Source organism: Oryctolagus cuniculus, chromosome 12 (assembly GCF_964237555.1).
Source record: "Oryctolagus cuniculus chromosome 12, mOryCun1.1, whole genome shotgun sequence".
Classification (NCBI taxonomy): Eukaryota; Metazoa; Chordata; class Mammalia; order Lagomorpha; family Leporidae; genus Oryctolagus; species Oryctolagus cuniculus.
Window position 1 is genome coordinate 110,620,686 of NC_091443.1, and position 22,543 is coordinate 110,643,228.

The 22,543-nt window shown below is 42.3% G+C and overlaps 1 protein-coding gene across 2 annotated transcripts in view; it reads right to left on the minus strand.

Annotated features, from left to right (window-relative positions):
- Positions 1 to 265: 265 nt before the first annotated feature.
- The window catches only part of ARIH1 (ariadne RBR E3 ubiquitin protein ligase 1), a 111,818-nt gene continuing 89,540 nt past the window's right edge, over positions 266 to 22,543 (minus strand). Inside the window, exons 8-15 of one of the 2 annotated variants that reach the window (XR_007910396.2) lie at positions 20,574 to 20,616; positions 20,120 to 20,191; positions 17,139 to 17,269; positions 13,728 to 13,785; positions 6,969 to 7,229; positions 5,120 to 5,232; positions 4,895 to 4,986; positions 2,752 to 3,541 (exon numbers count right to left, since the gene is read on the minus strand). Coding sequence is in view for 1 of the 2 variants with exons in the window: in XM_051822317.2 (XP_051678277.1) it covers positions 3,457 to 3,541; positions 5,120 to 5,232; positions 6,969 to 7,229; positions 13,728 to 13,785; positions 17,139 to 17,269; positions 20,120 to 20,191; positions 20,574 to 20,616 (763 nt within the window). In the remaining variant the exon portion in view is untranslated. Of the gene's footprint in view, positions 3,542 to 4,894; positions 4,987 to 5,119; positions 5,233 to 6,968; positions 7,230 to 13,727; positions 13,786 to 17,138; positions 17,270 to 20,119; positions 20,192 to 20,573; positions 20,617 to 22,543 lie in introns of both variants that reach the window. The other variant, XM_051822317.2, reaches the window with a different exon arrangement.

Sequence of the window (22,543 nt, forward strand, 5' to 3'; positions counted from 1 at the left end):
CACGTCACTATTATAATGCAAACAGTGATCCAAATTCCATGTTCAAGATACAGAAATGGAACTCTCCCCCAAAGAGGCTCTGAAGGGCTTGTTAACCAAGTCAAGTGCTGGGGAGGGATGGTCTCACTCACAGCTGCCTGCAGAGACACTGACTCCCATCTCGACACTCGCTAGCACACACGAACGGGGACTAAGGCACATAATGCAGGTGGCTGCTAGCCTCCGTGCATCCTTCTTCTTTACAAAAATGAACGTAAATAACTAATGGAATAACAAAATAAAAGTTTATTTTATTAGAATTAGGAATGTTCTTTCCCTCTGGGCAACCTGAACAGTCCAGTTACAATGAAAATCTAAGAACAGTTATTTCCACAGCACAGGGTGCTCTATGCACAAAATTACAGGGTTAGGAGCATTTCATCAATTTACCAATCTGATTGTCTCACCAACCCACCCCATCCCATCCCCCAAGTGCTCTATAATACCGGGATTTGTAGCTGTAAGTACTTGTTACATTACTTTCTTTTCTCTCTCCAACTAAATTTCAGTCCCTAATCATGCTGAACCACATATCACACAGCCAATTCCATGTTTCAATACAAGTCAGTCTTGGGTCTCTTGCCTATGTGTATACACGTGTACATCTAAGGTGTTCATTTACACACACATAAAACACACACAATCCTGGTCTCAGCAAATTACACAGAATTTAGAGTTGGATGATAACATAAGCTGTTCCATCCTGTTTGTGTCCTGAGCTTTGGATCAAAATTTTAATCACGGTAGGTGCATTCGCTGCTCAATTAAGTGTTCAAATGAAGCATGCACTTTTCCAAAGACAACGGAACTAACCTTGAGACGCCAGGGAGACTCTGGCGCTTACTGTGCGGGAGCGCCCTCTGACGGAAAGACGCAGCAGGTGCAATGGGGAAGCATCCCGCTGTCCCACCTGCCTGTCTCAGATGGGGTACTGAAGCTGCTGACAACAAGAGCAACCAACTTGGGGAATTCTGTCCACCAAGGAGACAGCTGCTCGAAGCCTGGAAGCAGAAAAGGCCAGTTCACCTCAATCCATGTAAACGTGGAGACACACCCACCAAGGCAGTCCCCTGTGGGCGGGGCTGACGGTAAGAAGCACACACACTGTCTTTGGATATTTGTTGCGAGGGGGCGTGTCAACAGGGTTTATGACACTCAAACCTGGATACTGCAAAGTTAACCGTGAGACTTTTAAAAACCACACATACACAAAGCATTCTGAGGGAGACAAATATATATCTATATAGCAACACTGGCTGCTTTTCAAAGTCACCAGGGAAAGGAACTTACTCAAGTTTTCTTAAAAAAAAAAAAAAAAAAAAAAAAAAAAAAAACACACACAAAAACAAAAACCTCCTTACTTTTGAAAATGACTTAAGATTGATGCAGTCATTCAGAGTAAAATAAAGTCAAATGGATGATATGGGAGGCAAGGGCAGGATGCAGGGAAGGGAGACTACAGAACGTGGAAGAAGCAGACACTGAATTCAGATGTGCACCCGAGGTGGCCGGGGAGGAGAGGAGGAAACGCCCAGGGAGCAGGCCCTCAGGCAACAAGTGGTTTAAGGAAGCAGCATAATACACTCAGCAAACATTCACTGATTGTTGATGGGAAAAGAACAGTTGCAAGTACATCTCATTTAACAACCTTTTCTAAAAGGAAAAGTAGGGTTGACTCAGCAAAGCCTAACTTAGGCAAAAGGCCAGAGGAAAGTGAAGCTACTTCCCAATGGAGTAATAAGATGGACAGTGCCAAGAGCAGACAGAGCTGCCTCCAAGTGGGAAACACCCCCCAGCACGAGGCAGCTAAAGGAAGACAGAGAGGCTTCTGCAGACCTCTCATCTGGTTGCCTAGTTCACTCTGCATTCCTGTAGAAAACTGACAGACGCAGGGATGCTGACCTGTTGAAAAATATTACAGCCAGAATGGCCCAAACAGGCGTATAGTTAATAAAACCACCACCATCCTTTACTTTTAACATAGCTCTGAAGTAGAAATTTCATAAAAATGGACATCACAGCTAAAATGCATTATTAATTCTCCTATATGCTGACAATAGAAAAGAAGTAAACTCCGTGATTTCTATTTAAATGCACTAGATGGGAATATATCACGTTCTAGTGGTGTCTGCCTTCAAACAAACAGAACCCACAGCAACACACACAAGCAATCTCAGAATCTGCCATTTTTAAATTCACAATCTGAGACTAAGTGAATGGCTATTTATTATACTTAAAGCAAAAACATTCTGCTTGATGCCCTAAGTAGGAGAAGGGGTGAGATAAGAGCCACAACTGAAATTTTAAAAGGCTCGAAGTAGCAACAAAGGGAAAAGCAAAAAGGAAAACAAACTCTGAAATGCTTCCTCAGGATGTGAAAGGGCGCTTGGGAAGCCTGAAGCAGTGTGCAGGATGTGGCCCCGGGGGGTCCGGCTGGGGACAGGATCACTTAGGAACTGCAGCAACGAATCCCCACAGCAACCCTTTTGGGCCGTGGCAGAGTCTGGGCACAGCCTCCCTGTCCCTGTGATCAAGAGCTGGGACTTCAAGGCGTGAAGCCGAGGGCCACAAGACACACCAGCATCAGGAAGGGCAAAGCAGCCAGGAAAGGAAGTGCCCAGAGCTTTCCCTGGGTCTCCAGAGGTCTCCTTTCATCCCAACCCAACCCTGGAAAGATAAACAAACTGAAAGAAAATGCACAGCAAATAGACATAATCTTGAAGATTTTTAAAGAATAAATATTTTTGTAATTGAACATTATGCAAACACGTGCCACGCTTGCTTTGTCCATGCATATGCGCTATATACAATTTTGAAAAATACTGTGTTGTCCTCTTGTTTTTAAAAGTCATATACAAAGTATTTTGTTTTTGTTTGTTTAATCCTCTTGCTGCCTACCCCCTTCCTTGTCCCAAGAATTTTCTTCACAAGGAGTAATCGTTCACTCATGACTTTGAGTAAGAGAGTCAGTCTGTGTGTGTGGGCGTATTGTGTGTGTGGGTAGGAAAGGGAAGAGGGCCTTTACCAAAGTACAACAAAATGTCTGGTTTGGACATGAAAAGCAGTGTCAAGGAGCTGTTGGAAAGTTTAACTGTACTACACTCAGGGAAAAGAAAAAGAAACAAGGAGTCAGCTTTGAGAATGAAGCTACGTTACAAGTTAAAGTTGGAGGGCTTTTAGTGTGTGTCACACTTTTGTTGGCGGCCTAGAATACTGTTGTACAATGGTTTATCTACCTTTTTTATTACAATATAATTTACTTAAACTTTCCGTTAACAAAACAGAATTCTGGTACTATAGACCAGTCGTGTCAGAATAGGCTTAGTGCCTCCTTGTTTGTGTTTGTTTTGTTTGTTTTAATTGCATGAGCACTCTAGATGGTAAAGATTTCAGAGTTCATTTTATGCGGGGCCACTCTCAGTCCTCAATGTACTCCCACAGATCTTTCTCATAGCCTTCATGCACATGCTGTAGCAAAACCCTCCGACGACTCTCGCAGTATCTAGAACCAAAGAGAAAAAAATCTCGTCAGCTTCCTATGAGAGAGATAAAGATAATATGGCATCCCCCACACCTTTTTATTTTTAAGGCACTGCTACATAGTTTATCCAGACTTGGAACCCAGCATCCATGTTTAACAGGCACACTTTCAGGTGTAGATATACAGACACATCAAACTGATCTCAATATTAAGACAGTATTATTTGGGGCTGGCGCTGTGGTGTAGCGGGTTAAAGCCCCAACCTGCAGCACTGGCATCCCATACAGGCGCTGGTTTGAGTCCCAGCTGCTCCACTTCTGATCCAGCTCCCTGCTAATGCACCTGGGAAAGCAATGGAGGATGGCCCAATTCCTTGGGCCCCTGCACCCATGTGGGAGACCCAGAAGAAGCTTCTGGCTCCAGGCTTTTGATCAGCTCAGCTCTGGCCGTTGTAACCATTTGGAGAGTGAATGAGCAGATGGAAGATTTCTCTCTCTTTTGCCTCAACCTCTCTCTCTGTAACTCTTTCAAATAAATAAAATAAATCTTTAAAAAAAAAAAGAAAAGAAAAAAGAAGAATAGAATACTTCTTGAAAGCCATGATGCCCAGGGCTGGGAATTCATTTTAGAATCATAAATTGTTACAAGGCAACAACGGCCCTTAGAAACCACAATCCAGACCCATAGTGCCACAGACAAGTAAACAGCTCCAGAAATGAGTGACTTCATAATCTATGCACTCAAATCTCTCAAGTATTCCAAATTCTCAATCATTCCTACTACTATTAAAAAGATAACAGGGGCCAGAGCTATGGAGTAGCAGGTGGGACCACCGCCTACAGTGCCAGCATCCCATATGGGCACCGGCTCAAGTCCTGGCTGCTCCACTTCTGATCCAGCTCTCTGCTAATGGCCTGGGAAAGCAGTGGAGGATGGTCCAGGTGCTTGGGTCCCTGCACCCGCACGGGAGACCCGAAGGAAGCTCCATGGATCCTAGCTTCAGATTGGCTCAGCTTCTGCCATTGTGGCCATTTGGGGAGTGAACCAGCAGATGTAAGACCTGTCTCTCCCTGCCCCTGCCTCCCTGTAACTCTATCATTCAAATAAATAAATCTTTAAAAAAAAAAAAAAAAAAAAAAAAAAAGCACACAGAATTTTCAGGAAAAAACTTTAGGAAAGCAACCTCATGTTGGGAAATCAAACATTCTGCATCTTTAGCTTAAGAGGCAGTATACTTTTAAACGTCATAGATCACTATGACACACAAAAAAAACAAAAAACAAAAAACACCTCGAGAGATATGTAAGCAGCAGCTCATTTGTCAACAGTCATGATCCAAAGGATTCTAAAGGAAGATCAATATCCTGTTCTCACCCATGGTCCTCACGTCCTTCTGCCTCACAGGGTAGAAAAGGACTGAATTCCTTCTCCATGCTACACGAGCACTACTGCCTGCATTCATTCACCTGTGAGAAACAGGGCATCAGCTGAGCTGCTGGACAGGCTCAGCCCAGTGCCACTATCACGGACCTCGCCACGGAAGCATACCGGCACACACCCAACGCAGGTTCCGCTCCACAGCTAGGCAGGAAGTCTCACCTGTACTTATCTTGTACTTTCTGTTTTATATCCTGCAGAGAATCTTGGGAAATATCTCGTTCGAGGTAGCCCGAGAGCACCTCTGTGGCATTCTCTAGATCTGCTTGGTTATTCTGCAAAAAGAATTACACCATAAAAGTGCTGGTAAAATGAAGGTAACAGAGCATTCAGACACACTCAATAGTAACTGTGTGATTCTAATAAATATCTTAACTGTATTTATAAAGCTCTTCTATGGCTTTTCATCATCTAGACAACTTGTTGTCTCTTTTCTAACACAATTTTTAAAAAGCTGAAGATTTCACCCACCATCTCTGGAAGAGTATTAAGGACATTCTGAGAACGGTATTTAATCTAGCAGTTAACATGCTAGATCTCAAATCAGAGGGCCTGGGTTCAAATCCCAGCTCTGCTCCTGATACTAATTTCCTACTAATGCAGATCCTGGGAGGCGGTGGTGATGGCTCAAGTGATGGGTCTCTGCTCCGTGGTTCTGCCCTGGCCCGGCCTCGCATGGTATGGACATCTGGGGTCTGAACCAGCAGATGACATGCTCTCTCTCAAATTAATTTAAAAGAATTTTTTTAAAAGTCTTCTGGAATCTTCTAGTTCTGAGAGCTGCTCTTTGATAAACCAAAGGAAAACCTGAGGAAGTAACATAAACATATTTTTAAGAACATCTGGTTGTATCTGCTTCTCTGGAGAACACTGCATGTGGGACTGAAATTCACTTCCTGGGGTCAATGCCATTGCCCACTTGGTAATCCTCCACCTGTGGCGCCAGCATCCCATATGGGTGCTGGTTCTAGTCCCGGCTGCCCCTCTTCCAGGCCAGCTCTCTGCTGTGGCCCGGGAAGGCAGTGGAGGATGGCCCAAGTGCTTGGGCCCTGCACCCACATGGGAGACCAGGAAGAAGCACCTGGCTCCTGGCTTCGGATGGTCACAGCGCCAGCTGAAGTGGCCATTTGAGGAGTGAACCAACGGAAGGAGGACCTTTCTGTCTATAACTCTACCTGTCAAATAAATTTAAATAAATAAATAAATTTCACTTCCTGTGATCCTTTACTACTATGACAGATGCTACGCAGCATTCATTTAACCCCACCTGCCAGCCTTCCTCATAAGTCATCTTTGGACATTGGTGTCTCACGGGTCAATTTCATACAAGCATCTTCATTCAAAAACCTTTACCGCTGAAAGCCATTTTTAGTCATTGTTTATCTGAAGGTAACCACTATATTAACCTCCCAGGAGTTCACTCCAAATTGTGCACAGTGGCTGCGACTGGGCAGGAAACAAAGTCCAGAGCCAGGACCTCAATCCAGGTCTTCCATGTGAGTGGCAGCAACTCAAAGACATGAGCCATTACACTGCCTCCTAAGGTCTGCAGGAGGAGGAGCTGCAAACTGAACCCAGCCAGATATTCTGATATGGGATGTGGGTTTCTGAACAGTCACAATGAACGCCCACCTGGAATACAGGCTGTTAGTCAGGAACTGCGTTTTGACCCAGGACATGTTGCACCAGGTACTGTATAAGCGAATTACCTGGACTGTCATACTCCAAGCCCCAACATGCTAGAAAAGTAGTGCCTCCATTTTTAGAAAGAGAAATAAAGAGGTGAAACATCTTTTCAAGTAAACTGAGCTAAAAAGATTCCTATTTTGGACTGACTCTAGAACATGCACATTTAACCACTAGCTCAGGAGAATAAACGGAAACTTCTCAGAATGCTACGAGCACCATATTTACCTGCGTTGTACGTGTAGAGGAACCTACATCTTCTCTACCAAAGATCCAACAGTGCTGTAACACAAGGTGGGCTTTCCCCACCCAGCAAGTTCCTTACCTCAAAGATAATGGACTGGTTATTCTTTTTGAGGTAGAAGGCGAAGACGTAAGTGTACATGAGTGTGGCACGGCACTGGCAGAGGACATCCACCGCTTTCTTCAGGAACTGCACCTCGATCCAGGACATGTTGTGCTGCTGCATCTCCTCCATCTTCTGCTTCACCTGAGCATACAGTTTGTGCTCAAAGCGTAGACTCTGCATGTGGTTCATGTAGCGATTACAGTAGAAGAGATACCTTTGCAGGGCTGCCCTTGAGCGCTATCCCATTAGAAAGAGAAAGGTAAAGTCATCACAATGTTTCATACACAAAACCTTCTAACAAACTAAATGACAGATGTTAAGAAAACAAGTGTGGGTGAGTTTGCAAACAAAAGGGAATGCCTGTACACTGCTGGTAGGAATGTAAGGTAACATAGCCATTAAAAAAGCAGGTCAGAGGTTCCTCAAAAAAACTACAACTACAAAGTGACTCAGTAATCAGTAAAAGAACTGAAACAAAACATCTACATTCCCATGCTGACAGAGCATGATTACAAGAGCCAGGATAAGGCATCCTGGATGGCCATTAAGGGATGATCAAATGGTATATACACAGTGGAATATCGGCAGGACTTAACAAGGCAATCTTGTCATACATAGGTAACAACAGGAATGACCCTGCAGGACACTGTGTTAAGTCAGCACAAATACTCTATACTCTGACTTATGGGGAATCTAAAAAAGCAGACCTCATACAAGTAGAGATTAGAGTGATGGCTACTGGAGGCTGGGGAGGGTGTTCATCAAAGTATAAAGATGAAAGGAATAAATTGAGATCTACTGCACAGCAGGGTGACTATAATCAACAACATATTACATACTTCACTAAAACTAAAGGAGTACATTTAAAATGTCTCACTATAAAACAATGAGAGGGAATGGATAAGCTAGTAAGTTTGCTTTCCTCATTCTACATTATATGTATACATCAAAACACCAGCTTGCACTAAATGTGTATACAATTATGATCTATCAGTTAAAAATAGTAGTGATAAAAGACAGTTACTGATAAGAATATACTTATTTAATGAGCAGACAACTACTGCTACCTTTGCTGTTCAACACTGCCTTGAACATCCTGTAACTGCACTTCCCAACACAGCAGCCATGAACCACATGTGGCTATTGAATTTTAGTAATTACCAAATAGAACAATGGTGATAAAGAAAATTTCCATCATCACAAGAAAGTTCTGCTGGATAGCATAGCATTGTTTTACAGTGTGCAATAAATCTAGAACAGGCAAGAAGCAAAAATATTTTTAAGTAGAACAGAGGCCACAAAAAATCGTGTAACAGCTAATATTCAATAGCAAATATACAGTAAGCGGTTAAGTGCTGTATGACTGATTAGGTTTCTGGAATTAGCCACCAAGGAGTTGCAATCGTCAAAAATCCTTAAGGTGGGGAATTCTACAGGACAAAATGACACAGTTACCTTTACAAATGGCAGCAGGGGAAGTGAGGGGAGAGAAGGGAGTAGAAGAGACTCACAAGACGGCAATCAAACCCACTTTGTGGACCTGTGTGGGTCCTGATTTGAACAGTGATTTACAAAAACACTTATGGAATTATTAGGGACATTTGAATGCTGGGTAGATGATACTAACAAAGCACTGCTTTAATATTTATGCACATGTTCATATGAGTAATGGGAAAGGTATTGGGCACAACTGTTTAATCACTGCTTGGGATGCCGCACCCCACACAAGAGTGTTTAATTCTAGTCCTGACTCCTCTGCTGCTGATCCAACTTCCTGCCAGTGCATACCTTGAGAGGCAGCAGATAATGGTTCAAGTGTTTGAGCCCTTGCAAACCACATGGGAGACCCAAATTGAGGTAGATTTAAAAAGAGAGAGATTTATTTGAAAGGCAGAATTAGAGAGTTAGAGAGAGAGAGAGAGAGACAGAGAGAGAAAGAGAGAGAGAAATAGAGACATCTTCAGTGTGTTGGTTCACACCCCAAAAGGCTCTAATAGCCAGGGCTGGGGCAGGCTGAAGTCAGCAGACAGGAGCTTCAACATGGGTGCAGGGGCCCAATCAATTGGGCCATCTTCGTTTTCCTAGACATATCAGCAGGGAGCTGTTTCCGAAGTGGAGCAGCCAGCATTCAAACCAGCGCCCATGTGGGATGCCCACACAGTAGGCATCAGCTTAACTCTTCATGCTCATGTTTTATTTGGATCACTGTCACACCTATCCATTATGAAGTCTATAGCTGACTCAGCATCACAGGGACAGAGGCAGAGTTTCAGCACAACAAAGACTATTCAGTCTGCAAAGTTGAAAACATCAATCCCAGTCATGGCTGCTGCTGGAATTTTGGGAATAAATCAGCAGATGGAAGATCTTTATATCATTGCTTTTCAAATTAAATGAAAATAGAAACTTTTAAAAAGAAATCCCTCTATTTTAAAAAGGAGTAATTTTATTCCATTTACATGAAAAGCCAGGCATTATGAGATATACAAGGTACCTACAAACAAATACTATTATAGCTGGTCTAGATTTATTCTGTATTATTATAATATAAAAGCAACACACATTAAAAACTCTCCCATTATATAAATCTCTATGGGGGATGAACTTTTAAGAAGCTAATCTTGGGGCCGGCACTGTGGTGTAGCTGGTTCAAGTCCCGGCTGCTCCACTTCCAACCCAGCTCTCTGCTAAGGCCTGGGAAAGCAGAAGATGGCCCAAGTCCTTGGGATCCTCACCCACGTGGGAAGAGCCGGATGAAGCTCCTGGCTCCTGACTATGGACTGGTGAAGTTCTGGCCGTTGCAGCCAAGGGGGAGTGAAACAGTAGATGGAAGATCTCTCTCTGCTTCTCCTTCTCTCTGTGTGTAACTCTGACTTTCAAATAAATAAATCTTTAATAAAAAAAAAAAAAAAAGAAGAAGAAGCTAATCTTGGGGGCCGGTGCTGTGGTGTAGTGGGTAAAGCCGCCACCTGAAGTGCTGGCATCCCATATCGGTGCCCATTTGAGTCCTGGCTGCTCCATTTCTGATCCAGCTTTCTGCTGTGGACTAGGAAAGCAGTGGAAGATGGCCAAAGCCCCTGGGCCCCTGCACCCACGTGGGAGAACAGGAAGAAGCTCCTGGCTCCTGGCTTCGGATCGGCACAGCTCCGGCTGTTGCAGCCATTTGGGGAGTGAACCAGCAGATGGAAGATCTCTCTCTGTGCCTCTGCCTCTCCTCTCTCTGTGTAACTCTTTCAAATAAATAAATAACTCTTAAAAAAAAAAAAAAAGTCATTTTGGATGGGGCCAGTGCTGTGGTGTAGCCGGTAAAGCCAATGTCTTAAGTGCCAGCACCCCAAATGGCTGCTCCACTTCCGATCCAACTCTCTGCATGGCATGGGAAAGCAATAGAAGATGGCCGAAGTTCTTGGGCCCTGCACCTGCATGGGAGACCTGGAAAAAGCTCCTGGCTTCAGATCAGTGAAGCTCCAGCAGTAGCAGCCATTTGGGGAGTGAACCAACAGATGGAAGACTTCTCTTTCTCTCTCTGCCTCTGTGTTAACTCTGCCTTTGAAATAAATAAATAAATCTTAAAAAAAAAAAAAAAAAAAAAAAACCACTAATCTTGGATTCTCCAGTTATCTGATATGCAGCAAATGATCAAGAAGTACTTGTTAAATACAATCACAAGGGCCAGCAGTAATATTCACAAGACTGTCAAACTCCCAAGAATGGAAAACCACCATATTGCAATATGTGAAGCTGGGAAGACTTGGTTTATTTTGACCAACAATTCACAAACACATGCTCACTAAACTCTACATGAAAAAAGAAAACTCAAACCACTACTGCATGTAAGACAAATTTTCTAAATCAAATACCACAGACTGGAATGAGAAATGAAATCAGTGAGTCCGAACCCTTCTCACCAGTGGCACCAATTCCCAAAATTGACTGCTTAGAACAGGGGTAGGCAAACCACTACCAGCCAAATCCAGTAGCTGCCTATTTTTGCAAGTAAAGTTTATTTGGATCACTGTCACACCTCCCCATTATGAAGTCTATATCTGACTCAGCCTCACAGGGACAGAGGCAGAGTTTCGGCACAACAAAGACCATTCAGTCTGCAAAGCTGAAAACATTACATGGTCCTTCTCAGAAAAAGCATGCTGCCTCCCTAGTCTAACCTAAGCAGATACAACCCCATCAGCACTGTGGTTTGTTAAGTCAATTCCTTTACACAAGACGGGCACGTCTGCCCAAGGTACTCAAAGTACCTCTCAAGACTAAAGCTCCCAGTGAACAGCAGGCCAGCTGCACTCAGCAATGGGGCAAGTGGGGAAAGCAGAGGTCGGCAGGTATGCAGTGGTGTGTTCTACGACAGGAGGCATGGCTCTCACCAAGCACACAAGCAAATACAGACAGCACCACGAACCTTTCCCGGTGCTGCCACAGTATCAGAAAATTCTAGTTACTCCAACAGACGCCAAGTACAAAACTAAAAAACTTGCTCATTAAGAATCTGAGTATTAGAAACTGACTTGGAAGCTGTGCAAAATAATCAAGCCTGGGACTAGCACTGTGGCACAGTGAGTTAATAAGCTGCTCTACTTCTGATCTAGTTCCCTACTACCGTGCCTGGGAAAGCAGTGCACCCACATGGAAGACCCGGATGGAGTTCCAGGCTCCTGGGATTGGGCTAGCCTACCCCTGGTTATTGTAGCTATCTGGGAAGTGAACCAGTAATGGAAGATCTGTGCCTCTCACTCTCTGTAATTCTTTCAAATAAACAAACCACCTATGAACCCCTGACTCTGAAAGAATGCCAGATGACCCTCTGCCCTGGGTCTGACATTTTGGACAAATTCTGTTTTCAGTTGTGGCCAAGTGTAACACACGTATAATAAATCATCTCTTCTGCTGTCTTAGCTGAAGGGGAAAAAAAAAAAAGAGACAAGAAGCCATAAAAGTAAAACTGTCACTGAAAGGGATGATGGCTTTAATTTGGAATCTAAGCACTAGTCATTGTACGGGATTAGAGTAGCATTAACAAATGACTTGGTCTCAGCAACCACACAATTTTTATTTATTGATTTATTATTTATTTGAAAGGCAGAGTTAGAAAGACAGAGAAACAGAGGGATCTTCCATCCACTGGTTTACTCCCCAAATGGCCGCCAACAGTTCGAGTCCCAGCTGCTCCACTTCCCATCCAGTTCTCTGGTATGGCCTGGGAAAGCAGTGGAGGATGCCCTAAGTACTTGGGCCCCTGCACCTGCGTGGGACACCCAGAGGAAGCTCCTGGCTCCAGACTGGTGCAGGTCTGGCCATTATGGCCAATAGGGGAGTGAACCAGCAAATGGAAGACCTCTCTCTCTGCCTCTCCTTCTCTGTGTAACTCTGACTTTCAAATAAATTTTTTTTTTGACAGGCACAGTGGACAGTGAGAGAGAGACAGAGAGAAAGGTCTTCCTTTTGCCATTGGTTCACCCTCCAATGGCCGCTGCGGCCGGTGGGCTATGGACGGTGCATTGCACTGATCAGAAGGCAGGAGTCAGGTGCTTCTCCTGGTCTCCCAAGCAGTTGGGCCATCCTCCACTGCCTTCCCGGGCCATAGCAGAGAGCTGGCCTGGAAGAGGGGCAACCGGGAAAAAAATCCGGCGCCCCGACCGGGACTAGAACCCGGTGTGCCGGCACCGCAGGCGGAGGATTAGCCTATTGAACCGCGGCACTGGCCTCAAATAAATCTTTTTTTTTTTTTTTTAAAGAGTTTGGGGCCGGCGCTGTGGTGCAGCGGGTTAATGCCCTGGCCTGAAGCAACGGCATCCCAAATGGGCGCTGGTTCGAGACCCAGCTGCTCCACTTCTGATCTAGTTTGGCCTGGGAAAGCAGTAGAAGATGGCTCAAGCCCTTGGGACCCTGCACCCACGGGGGAGACCCGAAAGAATCTCCTGGCTCCTGGCTCCGGATTGGCACATCTCCACCTGGGAAGTGAACCATTGGATGGAAGACCTCTCTCTCTGCCTCTCCTCTCTCTGTGTAACTCTGACTTTCAAATAAATAAATAAATCTTAAAAAAAAAAAAAAAAAGTAAGACTTTATGGCTCATTTCCTGTTTATATATATTTTGTAATACTGTAATGAATACAATTTAAATCAGTACTGGTATTTGTAGGGACTGGTTTTTTTTTTCCTGTAAAAAGAATTCGGGGGGCCAGGTGCTGTGGCATAACAGGTAAAACTGCTGCCTGCAATGCCAATATCCCATGTAGCTACTGGTTAGAGTCCCAGCTGCTCCACTTGCAATCCAGCTCTCTGCTATGGCCCAAGAAAGCTGTAGAGGACAGTCCAGGTCCTTGGGCCCCTGCACCCATGAGGGAGACCCAAAAGAAGCTCTTGCCTCCTGGCTTTGAATCAGCCCAGCTCAGGCCATTTGTGGCCATCTGGGAAGTGAAGCAGCAAATGGAACACACCTCTTTCTCTATCTCTGCCTCTTAAAAAAATAAATAAATCTTGAAGAAAAAAAAAAAAAAAAAAAAAAAGCAGAAGCCAGGACTTGAACTGGCACTCTGAATCAGCTGCATTACAACACCTGCCCCTAAGAATTCTTCTGATAAGCATTTCGCATAGAGATACCAAGTGTGGACTGCAGTGTCATTCTAGAAAGCTCTAAGAGTTGAAAACTGCTGGTTATTCCCTAACAGATACACAACGTGCATTCCTGCCCGAGTGCTCTCCTCTAATAATTGCACTTACCTCCTGTGCATCTCTGGCTGCCTTGGCGTCATCCTCATTATAGCGATTACAGTTGTACCTTAAAGTAAATTAAGAGGATTCCATAAAGCCACCATTCAATGAAAATATTACAAATTTCAGAATTTTAACCTAGAGATGAGCTAGACTTTTTTTTTTTTTTAACAACAGATTGAGTTGTTAAAATATTGACAGTTCTACTGTTATAATGATAGATTTCAGGCTGAAAGGAACTGAAAGAAAATATTGTTGACACTAATCCACACCTAATCTGCAATAGTGGACTGGCTCTCTATATTCAGTCCACTGAAATCGGGCTTACCCATAATCATTAGAACATACAGTCTTCTAGAACTTCCATTTACTGACTGCAGGCTAGACTCAATTTTTGAATAAAGAGATCATCTCAGGGGCCATTTGTTATTTAAACCAAATATTCCCCATTTTTTCAGAGTTACTCACTTTGTCATCTGCTCTTTTATTATAAACCAATGGGACAACCAATAGTTGATGGTGTATTACGTAACAGACACTGTGCTATGTATTTTACACGCTATTATAATTTATGAGTCACAGGGGAGCCATGTGTTAAGTGCTTACTATACACACCTACATCACATTTAACTCTGTCGAACACCTTATGGAATACGCATTGTATCCTCACCAGCCAGTGAAGAATCACACTTAGAGAGGATAAGCGGCACACTGCAGGCTCAGAGCTGGGAATCAACCTCATGCCCAACTGCCTATGCCTCAGCCACGGAGGGCGCTACTCACACACTTCTCAGAACCGTTAACAGTGACATTTTCAGGACTAAAAGAATTCTTCATAAATATGTCTGCTGAATTGGAGCCACCGTTCCATCTTGTCAACTTCTTCAAGATTTTAATAAATGTACACTCAATATAACTCTTGATATTACTCCAAAATGAGTACAAGATTATTCTATTAGGTTCAAGCAAGTCATCAATACAACTAACCAGAAAAGCAGTATATACTTAATATAGCAGAGTGAGACACAGACACACAAAGCCTTACAATCAAACTTTTCATCACCTGCTTTCAGTCTTTCCAGTAATTATTTTCTGTAATTACTCAGAAAAACAATCAACAATCAACAATGCCCTATAGAACTTATCCTCAAGTTTTAAAGTAACCTAGATATAACAATTTACCTGGGTCCAAAGACGTATTACTAATTTTTATTACACTAACACTTTAATTCTGTCTTGGTAATACTTATTCAACCTACCCGTAGATCACTCCCCTTGGTCAACCATCAGCACTTTTTCATTGAATCAGATACATCTCTACAACTTCTCCCTTTGATATATTTTTTAACCCAAGTAAAAGCCTCATTTCATTCCAGACTTTGTCAATATTATTACAAGTTTGAAGGCTAGGAAAACAAATACTTAGGATTCATCTGTACTTGTAACTTCAATAACTGACAGTGCTACTCAAGTGAGACTGAGGCGTTCAATGACACAGTGGGAAAGAACAGCAATGTCAGCATGGGAGAGGGCTAGGCACAGGCAGCACTTGTGACCCACCCAGTCCAGGCCATTCTCTATTCTTCTGTGTCCACCACTGGTTTTGTTTCCTTTTCAGGTTTCAGCAGAGCTCCTTTAAAACCTGAGTTGGAGCTGTCATTACACAAATTCAAGTCTTTAATAATTCTTATTCCCCATTCTCTTCCCCCTAATTCACTAGGCTTTCTTATAAAAGTATAGGATAGATTTAGTTGATGGATTTAAGTTTCTGAAACAATCTAATCCTCTAATTTATATTCTTAAAACTTAGAGTATCTATCTGGCCATACACCAAGTATCTTCCCTTCTGTGTTTCCTTGTTTGACAATGACAATTTTTAAAAAAAAAAAAAAAATCCACTTACCTATTCAGTCCAGAATTACTTTCAGAGAAATAATTCCTTTTACTATTCCTCCAATGGAACTAAAGGAAGCTCCAATAAAAATAAAAGACTTGCCACTGTCTCAAGTTCAGGTCTTCCCCCTCTTGTCTAAAACCTGCTATTTCTTCCCTCCAATCCACTCAATATAAAGCACCAGAAATATGAGGTAATTTATGTAAAGCACATAACACAAAGCCTTCTCATCTAAATCCAGAGTTATAACCATACTTGTGACAATACCCAAAGTATTCTAGATGTCAGTTTATTTTCTATCTCTTTTCCTATTCCCCACAATTTACCAGGGCTCACAAACTCAAATGCCAAGAGGGTACAGGCAGGCACTATAAATGAGTGAAGTGGGACATCTATACATATAATGCTCAGAAATATTTTCACTTCTATTACAACATGTGCTGGCTCCGAATTTCCTGAAATCTCAAAGTATTGTCAGTCTCATCTGCATTTCTTCAAACCAATAAATATACATGTAACAAAGGTATATACTACTACTACTAATTGAAAAATTCTGGTGCCCTGTGATGGAGTCAGCCCTCCACATCTGAGCCCTGTGACAGTCAGTCCTCCACTTCTGCAGGTTTCATGTCTCTAGATTCAACCAACCAGGGATTGAAAGTATTTGGGGGGAAAAAATGACATGTATACTGAACATAGACAGACATTTTTTCCTCATCATTTCCTAAACAATATAGTCTAACAACTATTCAGATAGCATTCAAATCATATCAGCATCTGCACTGTAATAAGCATTACAAGGAACTTAGAGATAACTCAAGCATGCAGGAGGGAGGGTGTAGATTACCCCATTTTATAAACAGGATTCAGGGAATCTGTACTGTGGTTACTAGCGGAGGTCCTAGAAAGTCCTCTCCTCCACTGATGCCCAGCAACAGCTGTCCATGCAAATGCCATTATGCATCCAGCTGGAAGGTAAAGGCTCATCTGAATAGTGGCTACCTAGTTTTAAATGATCACTGCCAAACAAAAACACAAGCTTGCTCCTAAGTTTCAAAGAGAAGCTAAAAAGAGAGACTTTGTTGGACAACTTCCCAATTTTTAAAGCTTCAAACTTTCTGCTAGTGATGTATAGAGTAAACAACACACCTGTATGTTGTGGGTTCTGCCAAGAGCTTTTTCATCTTCAACTTTGGCCTAGAGATGCATTAGACAACATGGCTCTTTTCTGAAGAGTCATGACCCCACCTTTGTCCATGCTGCTGGTCCTTTAACCCTAAATGAACTTCAACAAATGAACTCTTGGGCTTCCTTAAAACTCATCTCGTTTTTATATCCCCTGAGAAATAGGCCTTACTAATCCCTCTCTGTGGATATCTTACATATCCTCTCTTGTAACATGGACCACAGACCAGATCTATTTTTTTTTAGCTCTCCAGGTAGATGGTGATCACTGAGGCAGACATCTGTAACATGCGGCACCCATTACATGCTATGTGAACATACATTTCCACTTCCCCACCTACCAGGCAGATCCATGTGGTTCCCAAGGGCCAAGACACACCCAGCAAAACTCTGCTTTACAGTTCTGGTTACGACAGACCATGTGATTACAACCGCCATCCTTCTCAATTGTGACATGGCATTTGGGACATTCCTATGAAGAGAAACTGTAAAGTTGGTGTCAACGCTACACTAAGGTTGCATTACTAGCACTGAGAAGCCGGTTCTAGTCCAACTAATTATTAGATAACATATATATTGTGGCTAATACATATAAAGTACTTAGAACACTGTCAAATACTTAATAAATACTATTAAAAATGAGCTGTTATTATTACTGGCATTGAAGATGTACAAGGATTTTTTTTGGGTAAGTGGAATAGAGGGAAAATAATATTTTAAGTACTTTTAATCACACAATTAATTTTGGTATTAGGTAAAACATTTTGGTCATATTAATATAATATACTCTCTAGTGTTGTTTAGAAAAAAATAAAACTTCCTATAACCCACATACTGTTCTCAGCATTTTATATGCATCACTATAATCATTGAATTACCACTATTTCTAGTCCCATGTCAAGATGAATTAATTATGACAGAAAAATAAGGAGAAATAAGTCCAAGGTCACACAAGTAGTAAATGGTAGAGCTGGGATCCAAACCCAAGCAAAATAGCCTCAGGAGTCAGCAAGGCAGGAAACCAGGACTTGATTTGCAAATTCACTGTGTGGCCACTCAATTTCCTAATTTCTCTGACGAACACTCATGTTTTAAATCCTCTTCATTGGGTCCCTATAACTACTATGTTAAAAGAGATCATGTTAGATAGAATTAACACTATTCATTTTCTATTGCTAACACTATGACTAAGATGTAAATTTGGATTCAGGGTCATACTTGTGTTTGACGTCTATAACACCCCAAGGAAGGGAGGATCTGGATTATTATGGTTACGCAGTCTGGCATTCTTTGTGAAATGGACTGCACTGCCATAAAGTACAGTAATTTCCAACAGGCTAATACAGCAACTTTTTGTTAAGAATTCTAAGTCAAATTATTTAAATCACCTACATAAGAAATTTTACATCTTCCCAAAGAAGCATATTTCACATACAAAATATATTTCATTCTACATTTTTTAGATAATCAAATAGTAACAAAATGTTAGGAAAACATTGATACTCTAAAAATCTACTTAACAAGCTGATAATGATAAACTAAAACAAGACCTCTGGAGAAAAACTTCAGCTTCATCTCCTAACTACCAGGTAAACTGATAGTGCTGTGTGCCATCTCTCCTTGGCAATCTGCCTTCCAAACAAAGCATAATCTAGCCAAGCTTGTATTCCTTGACTGAAACACTGCAGAGCTTTAGGATATTCAGAGATTTTCCTAAATGTTGCAAGAAGGCTCCTGTTTAATCAAACTAGGTAGTGAAAATATACCTACTCCATTCTAAATACTAGTTTTACAGAGCACATTAAAGGATCTCCGGACTTCAATAAACATTTCTGGTAGGGAAATCTTCAATTTCACAAAAAGAATGCTTGGGTAGAAGTTTTATCTTAAGTAAAAAAAAGTACTTAATGGCATTGTGTTTGTTTAGTAAAGGTTTCTTGAGTGACATGAATTATGCTTTTCATGATTTTAGATAGCATAGTAATACTGATTTCTACTATGCATTCCTTAAGGACCCAGGCATTTATTGCATGTGACAGGATTCACTGTTTACTGCTATTACTTTCTAGGAGACAAAAACATATACTTGTCACTCACCACAGATAGAAGATTGGACTGACTATAGGGTGGACATTCATGCAATTTTCTATCGAGCGACCAGCAGGCAGGGCACACAGCTGGAATGCAAATGCTTACCACTTCATCAAACAGAAGATGGGTGGTTCAACAACACTTGCATTTCAAGTTAAGAAAGTGCTTCACAGCCATAAAAAGAAGCTACCATCAGTCCACTTAAAAAAGCAAGGAGATAGAAATATTATCCTTAAATTTGAGACAAATTTCTCAATAAATAATATTTTAGAAGTTTAACATGAGATAGATTTGAAAAAACCGTTTTGTCAGGGGCCGGCGCTGCGGCTCACTTGGCTAATCATCCGCCTGCAGCGCCGGCACCCCGGGTTCTAGTCCCAGTTGGGGCACCAGATTCTGTCCCAGTTGCTCCTCTTCCAGTCCAGCTCTATGCTGTGGCCTAGGAAGGCAGTGGAGGATGACCCAGGTGCTTGGGCCCTGCACCCGCATGGGAGACCAGGAAGAAGCACCTGGCTCCTGGCTTCAGTTCGGTGCAGCACGCCGGCCATAGCAGCCATTTGGGGGGTGAACCAACAGAAGGAAGACCTTTCTCTCTCTCTCTCTCTCACTCTAACTCTGCCTGTCCAAAAAAAAAAAAAAAAAAAAAAAAAGAAAAAAAAAGAAAAGAAAAGAAAAAATAAAAACTAGAGAGATAAGGACCTTTCTGTCTGTCTCTGTCTCTCACTCTGCCTGTCAAAAAAAAAAAAAAAAAAAAAAACAAACAAACACACAAACACACTGTTTTGTCGGGCCCAGATCAGTTACATAATGAAAATAGCTGTTCAGTTACTCTGCTCCAATCATGCCTTGAAGAGTGATTCCTAAAAAGGAAAATTCTGGGGTTTAAGTGCAGAAATGTAAATTAGCCTAACATGGAATAAACGTTACAATACATTTATGTATTCTAAAAGGCAGCCAAAACCAAATCCCAGGAAACTAAAGTTTTCTAACACATGAAAACCAGAGCAGAGCACCGTGCATTCCGCAGTACTCTACCTGACACTGAAATCAACCCAGACACTACCACAAGAGGTAAGCTTCTCAGTAGCCAACCATTCTCGGGGGGAAATGGAGAAAACGATGGAACAGGCCCACCGGGGACAGGCTTGTTGCTGGCGCTACTGCTGGCACACCACCCTCACCCTCACCCTCATCAGTGCTGCTGCCAACAGTTAACCAGGAAAACACCAACCTTTGTGTTGGCTGCAATCCAATTTGAAGTTTCACTGTCATCATCGCATTTTTTAATCCACTTCTTTAACCACTGTTCAAAAACAACAACTGTCAGAGTTTAACAAAAAACTGAAAAAGGGTAACAACTTGCATCAGTACATAATTATAGTCAGCTTAAATATAAAAGTCAATGAGCAAGATATCCAGTTTCTGCGAAATCAACCAAAGGAGGAATTTCTCTTGCTGAAGCTGAGTGATGAGAAGCCCACCTACAAGACACTGCATTTCCATAGTTAGCCAACCTAAAGAGGTGCCCTACCCAGGGTATGCTAAACTAATCCGGAATGACTAAGTTAATCTCTCTGAAACACAAACAGCAAAATAAATTCTTCATGTGCTCATGGATAAACCACCAGCTATTATTTTCAGTATTCAACTGTATTACTTAAAGTGTAAAAGCCAGACAGACTCACCTTGCACTTAACAGGATCATGCCAGTTTTCTCCACAGTTAAAACTGTTAAGGGACAAAAAGAATGAAAAGAATTACGTCCTCCCTGCTTAAATAAGTGAACCAAACACACATTTCATGCTTTACAGTTCCACAGTACTACACTCAGGTTCCAGTGGCCAGAAATCCAAGGGCAGGAAACAAGTCTGCTTTATTTCATGGTAAATTACCTAGAATCCAGTACATGTTAGGACTAGCATGCAGTATGTACTTAGTACATGTGAAATGAAGAATGAGTAGATCCTGGGAGGCAGTAAAGTGGCTGGGCTCTCGTCACCCATAGAGGAGACCTGGATTCAGTTTCCTGCTCTCAGCTTCAGCCAGGCCCAGTACTGGCCATTGTAGAAACTTGGGAAGTAAATCAGCAGAGCGGAGTGGTATCTGTCTCTGCCTCTTTAATAAGTAAAAAATAAATTACAATGAAAAGAATGATTATATGTAGAAATGGCTTGATGAAATTGTTAATACAGTATCCTGGACTGTACTGAGAAGTAGTTCAAAGAATTCTTCATTGGTGCAAACTCAATCTTTTATGTTAACCAAAGGAAGAATTGAAGTTTGACTTTGTAGGTTAATTATATTTTACTACTAATGCATAGGCAACAATATAATTAATCTTTTAGATTCATGGTATACACATATGATTCTTTTTTTTTTTTTTAAGATTTTATTTATTTATTTGAGAGGTAGAGCTATGGACAGAGAGGTAGAGACAGAGAGAGAAAGGCAACCAGAACTTAAAAACAGAAAAATGAGAAAGCCTACTACACACCTAAACAGATAAGAAACTCGCTACCATATGTCATTGGAATTCATTGGTAAGTAGATTTTAGAATCCAGAAGCTGGGGTGGCCATGTGGTTAAGTCACCACTTGGGTCACCTGTATTCTACACTGGAGTGCCTGCTTCAAGACTTGGCTGCTCTGCTTCCTTATCCCACTGCCTGCTAATGGGCACTCTGGGACAAAGCAGGTGATACCTCAAGTAGCTGGATCCCTGACACCACACAAGAGACCTGGATGGAATTTACTGGCACCAGGGTTCATCCTGGACAGCCCTACTGTTGTGGGTACTTGATGAGTGAACCAGGGGATGTTAGATTTCTGGTTGTCTTGCAGTCCTTGTGGTGCAGCAGGTTAAGATGCCTCCTGTGACAGCAGCATCTCACATCAGAGTACCAGTTCAAGCTCCCTGCTAACACAGCATAAAAGAAGATGATCTAAGTATCTGGATACCCAACCACCCACAAGGCTGATGAAATCCTCTCACTCTGCCTTTCAAGTAAATAAATACAAAAACAAAACAAAACCCTGCAGATTCAGAATTCAGAAGCTAAATATAGAATTCCAAGGGCTGGAGTTCTCGCACAACTTCTTTCTAGAAGAAAGACTGAAATTTGTCAAAGGAGTGAAAATGGAACAAATGTGTTAGTTTGGAGCTGGTGTGGTGGCGCGGCAGGTGAGGCTGCCACCCGAGACGCCAGCATTCCAAATGGTGCCAGCCAGTCCCAGCTTTGGCTATTCTACTCCTGATTCAGCTCCCTCCTAATGGCACTGGAAGGTCAGCAGAGAATGGCCCTGGTGCTTGGGCCACTACCACCCACATGGAGACCCAGACGAAGCGCCTGACCTTGTCTTCAGCCTGGCCCACTCCTGGTTGTTGCAACCATCTGGGGAGTGGGCCAGCAGCTAGATGGAAGCTTTTTCTCTTGTCTCGCCCTCTGAGTTTTTAACTGCCTTTGAGGTGAATAAATCATGTGTGTGTGTGTGTGTGTGTGTGTGTGTGCTTGAACTGGCACTCTGATGTGAGATGTTGCTGTCACAGGAGGCATCTTAACCTGCTGCACCACAAAGACTGCAAGACAACCAGAAATCTTCCTTCCATCCATCTGTATCTATATCTATATACATCTGTGAGTTACTTTCGGTACAAA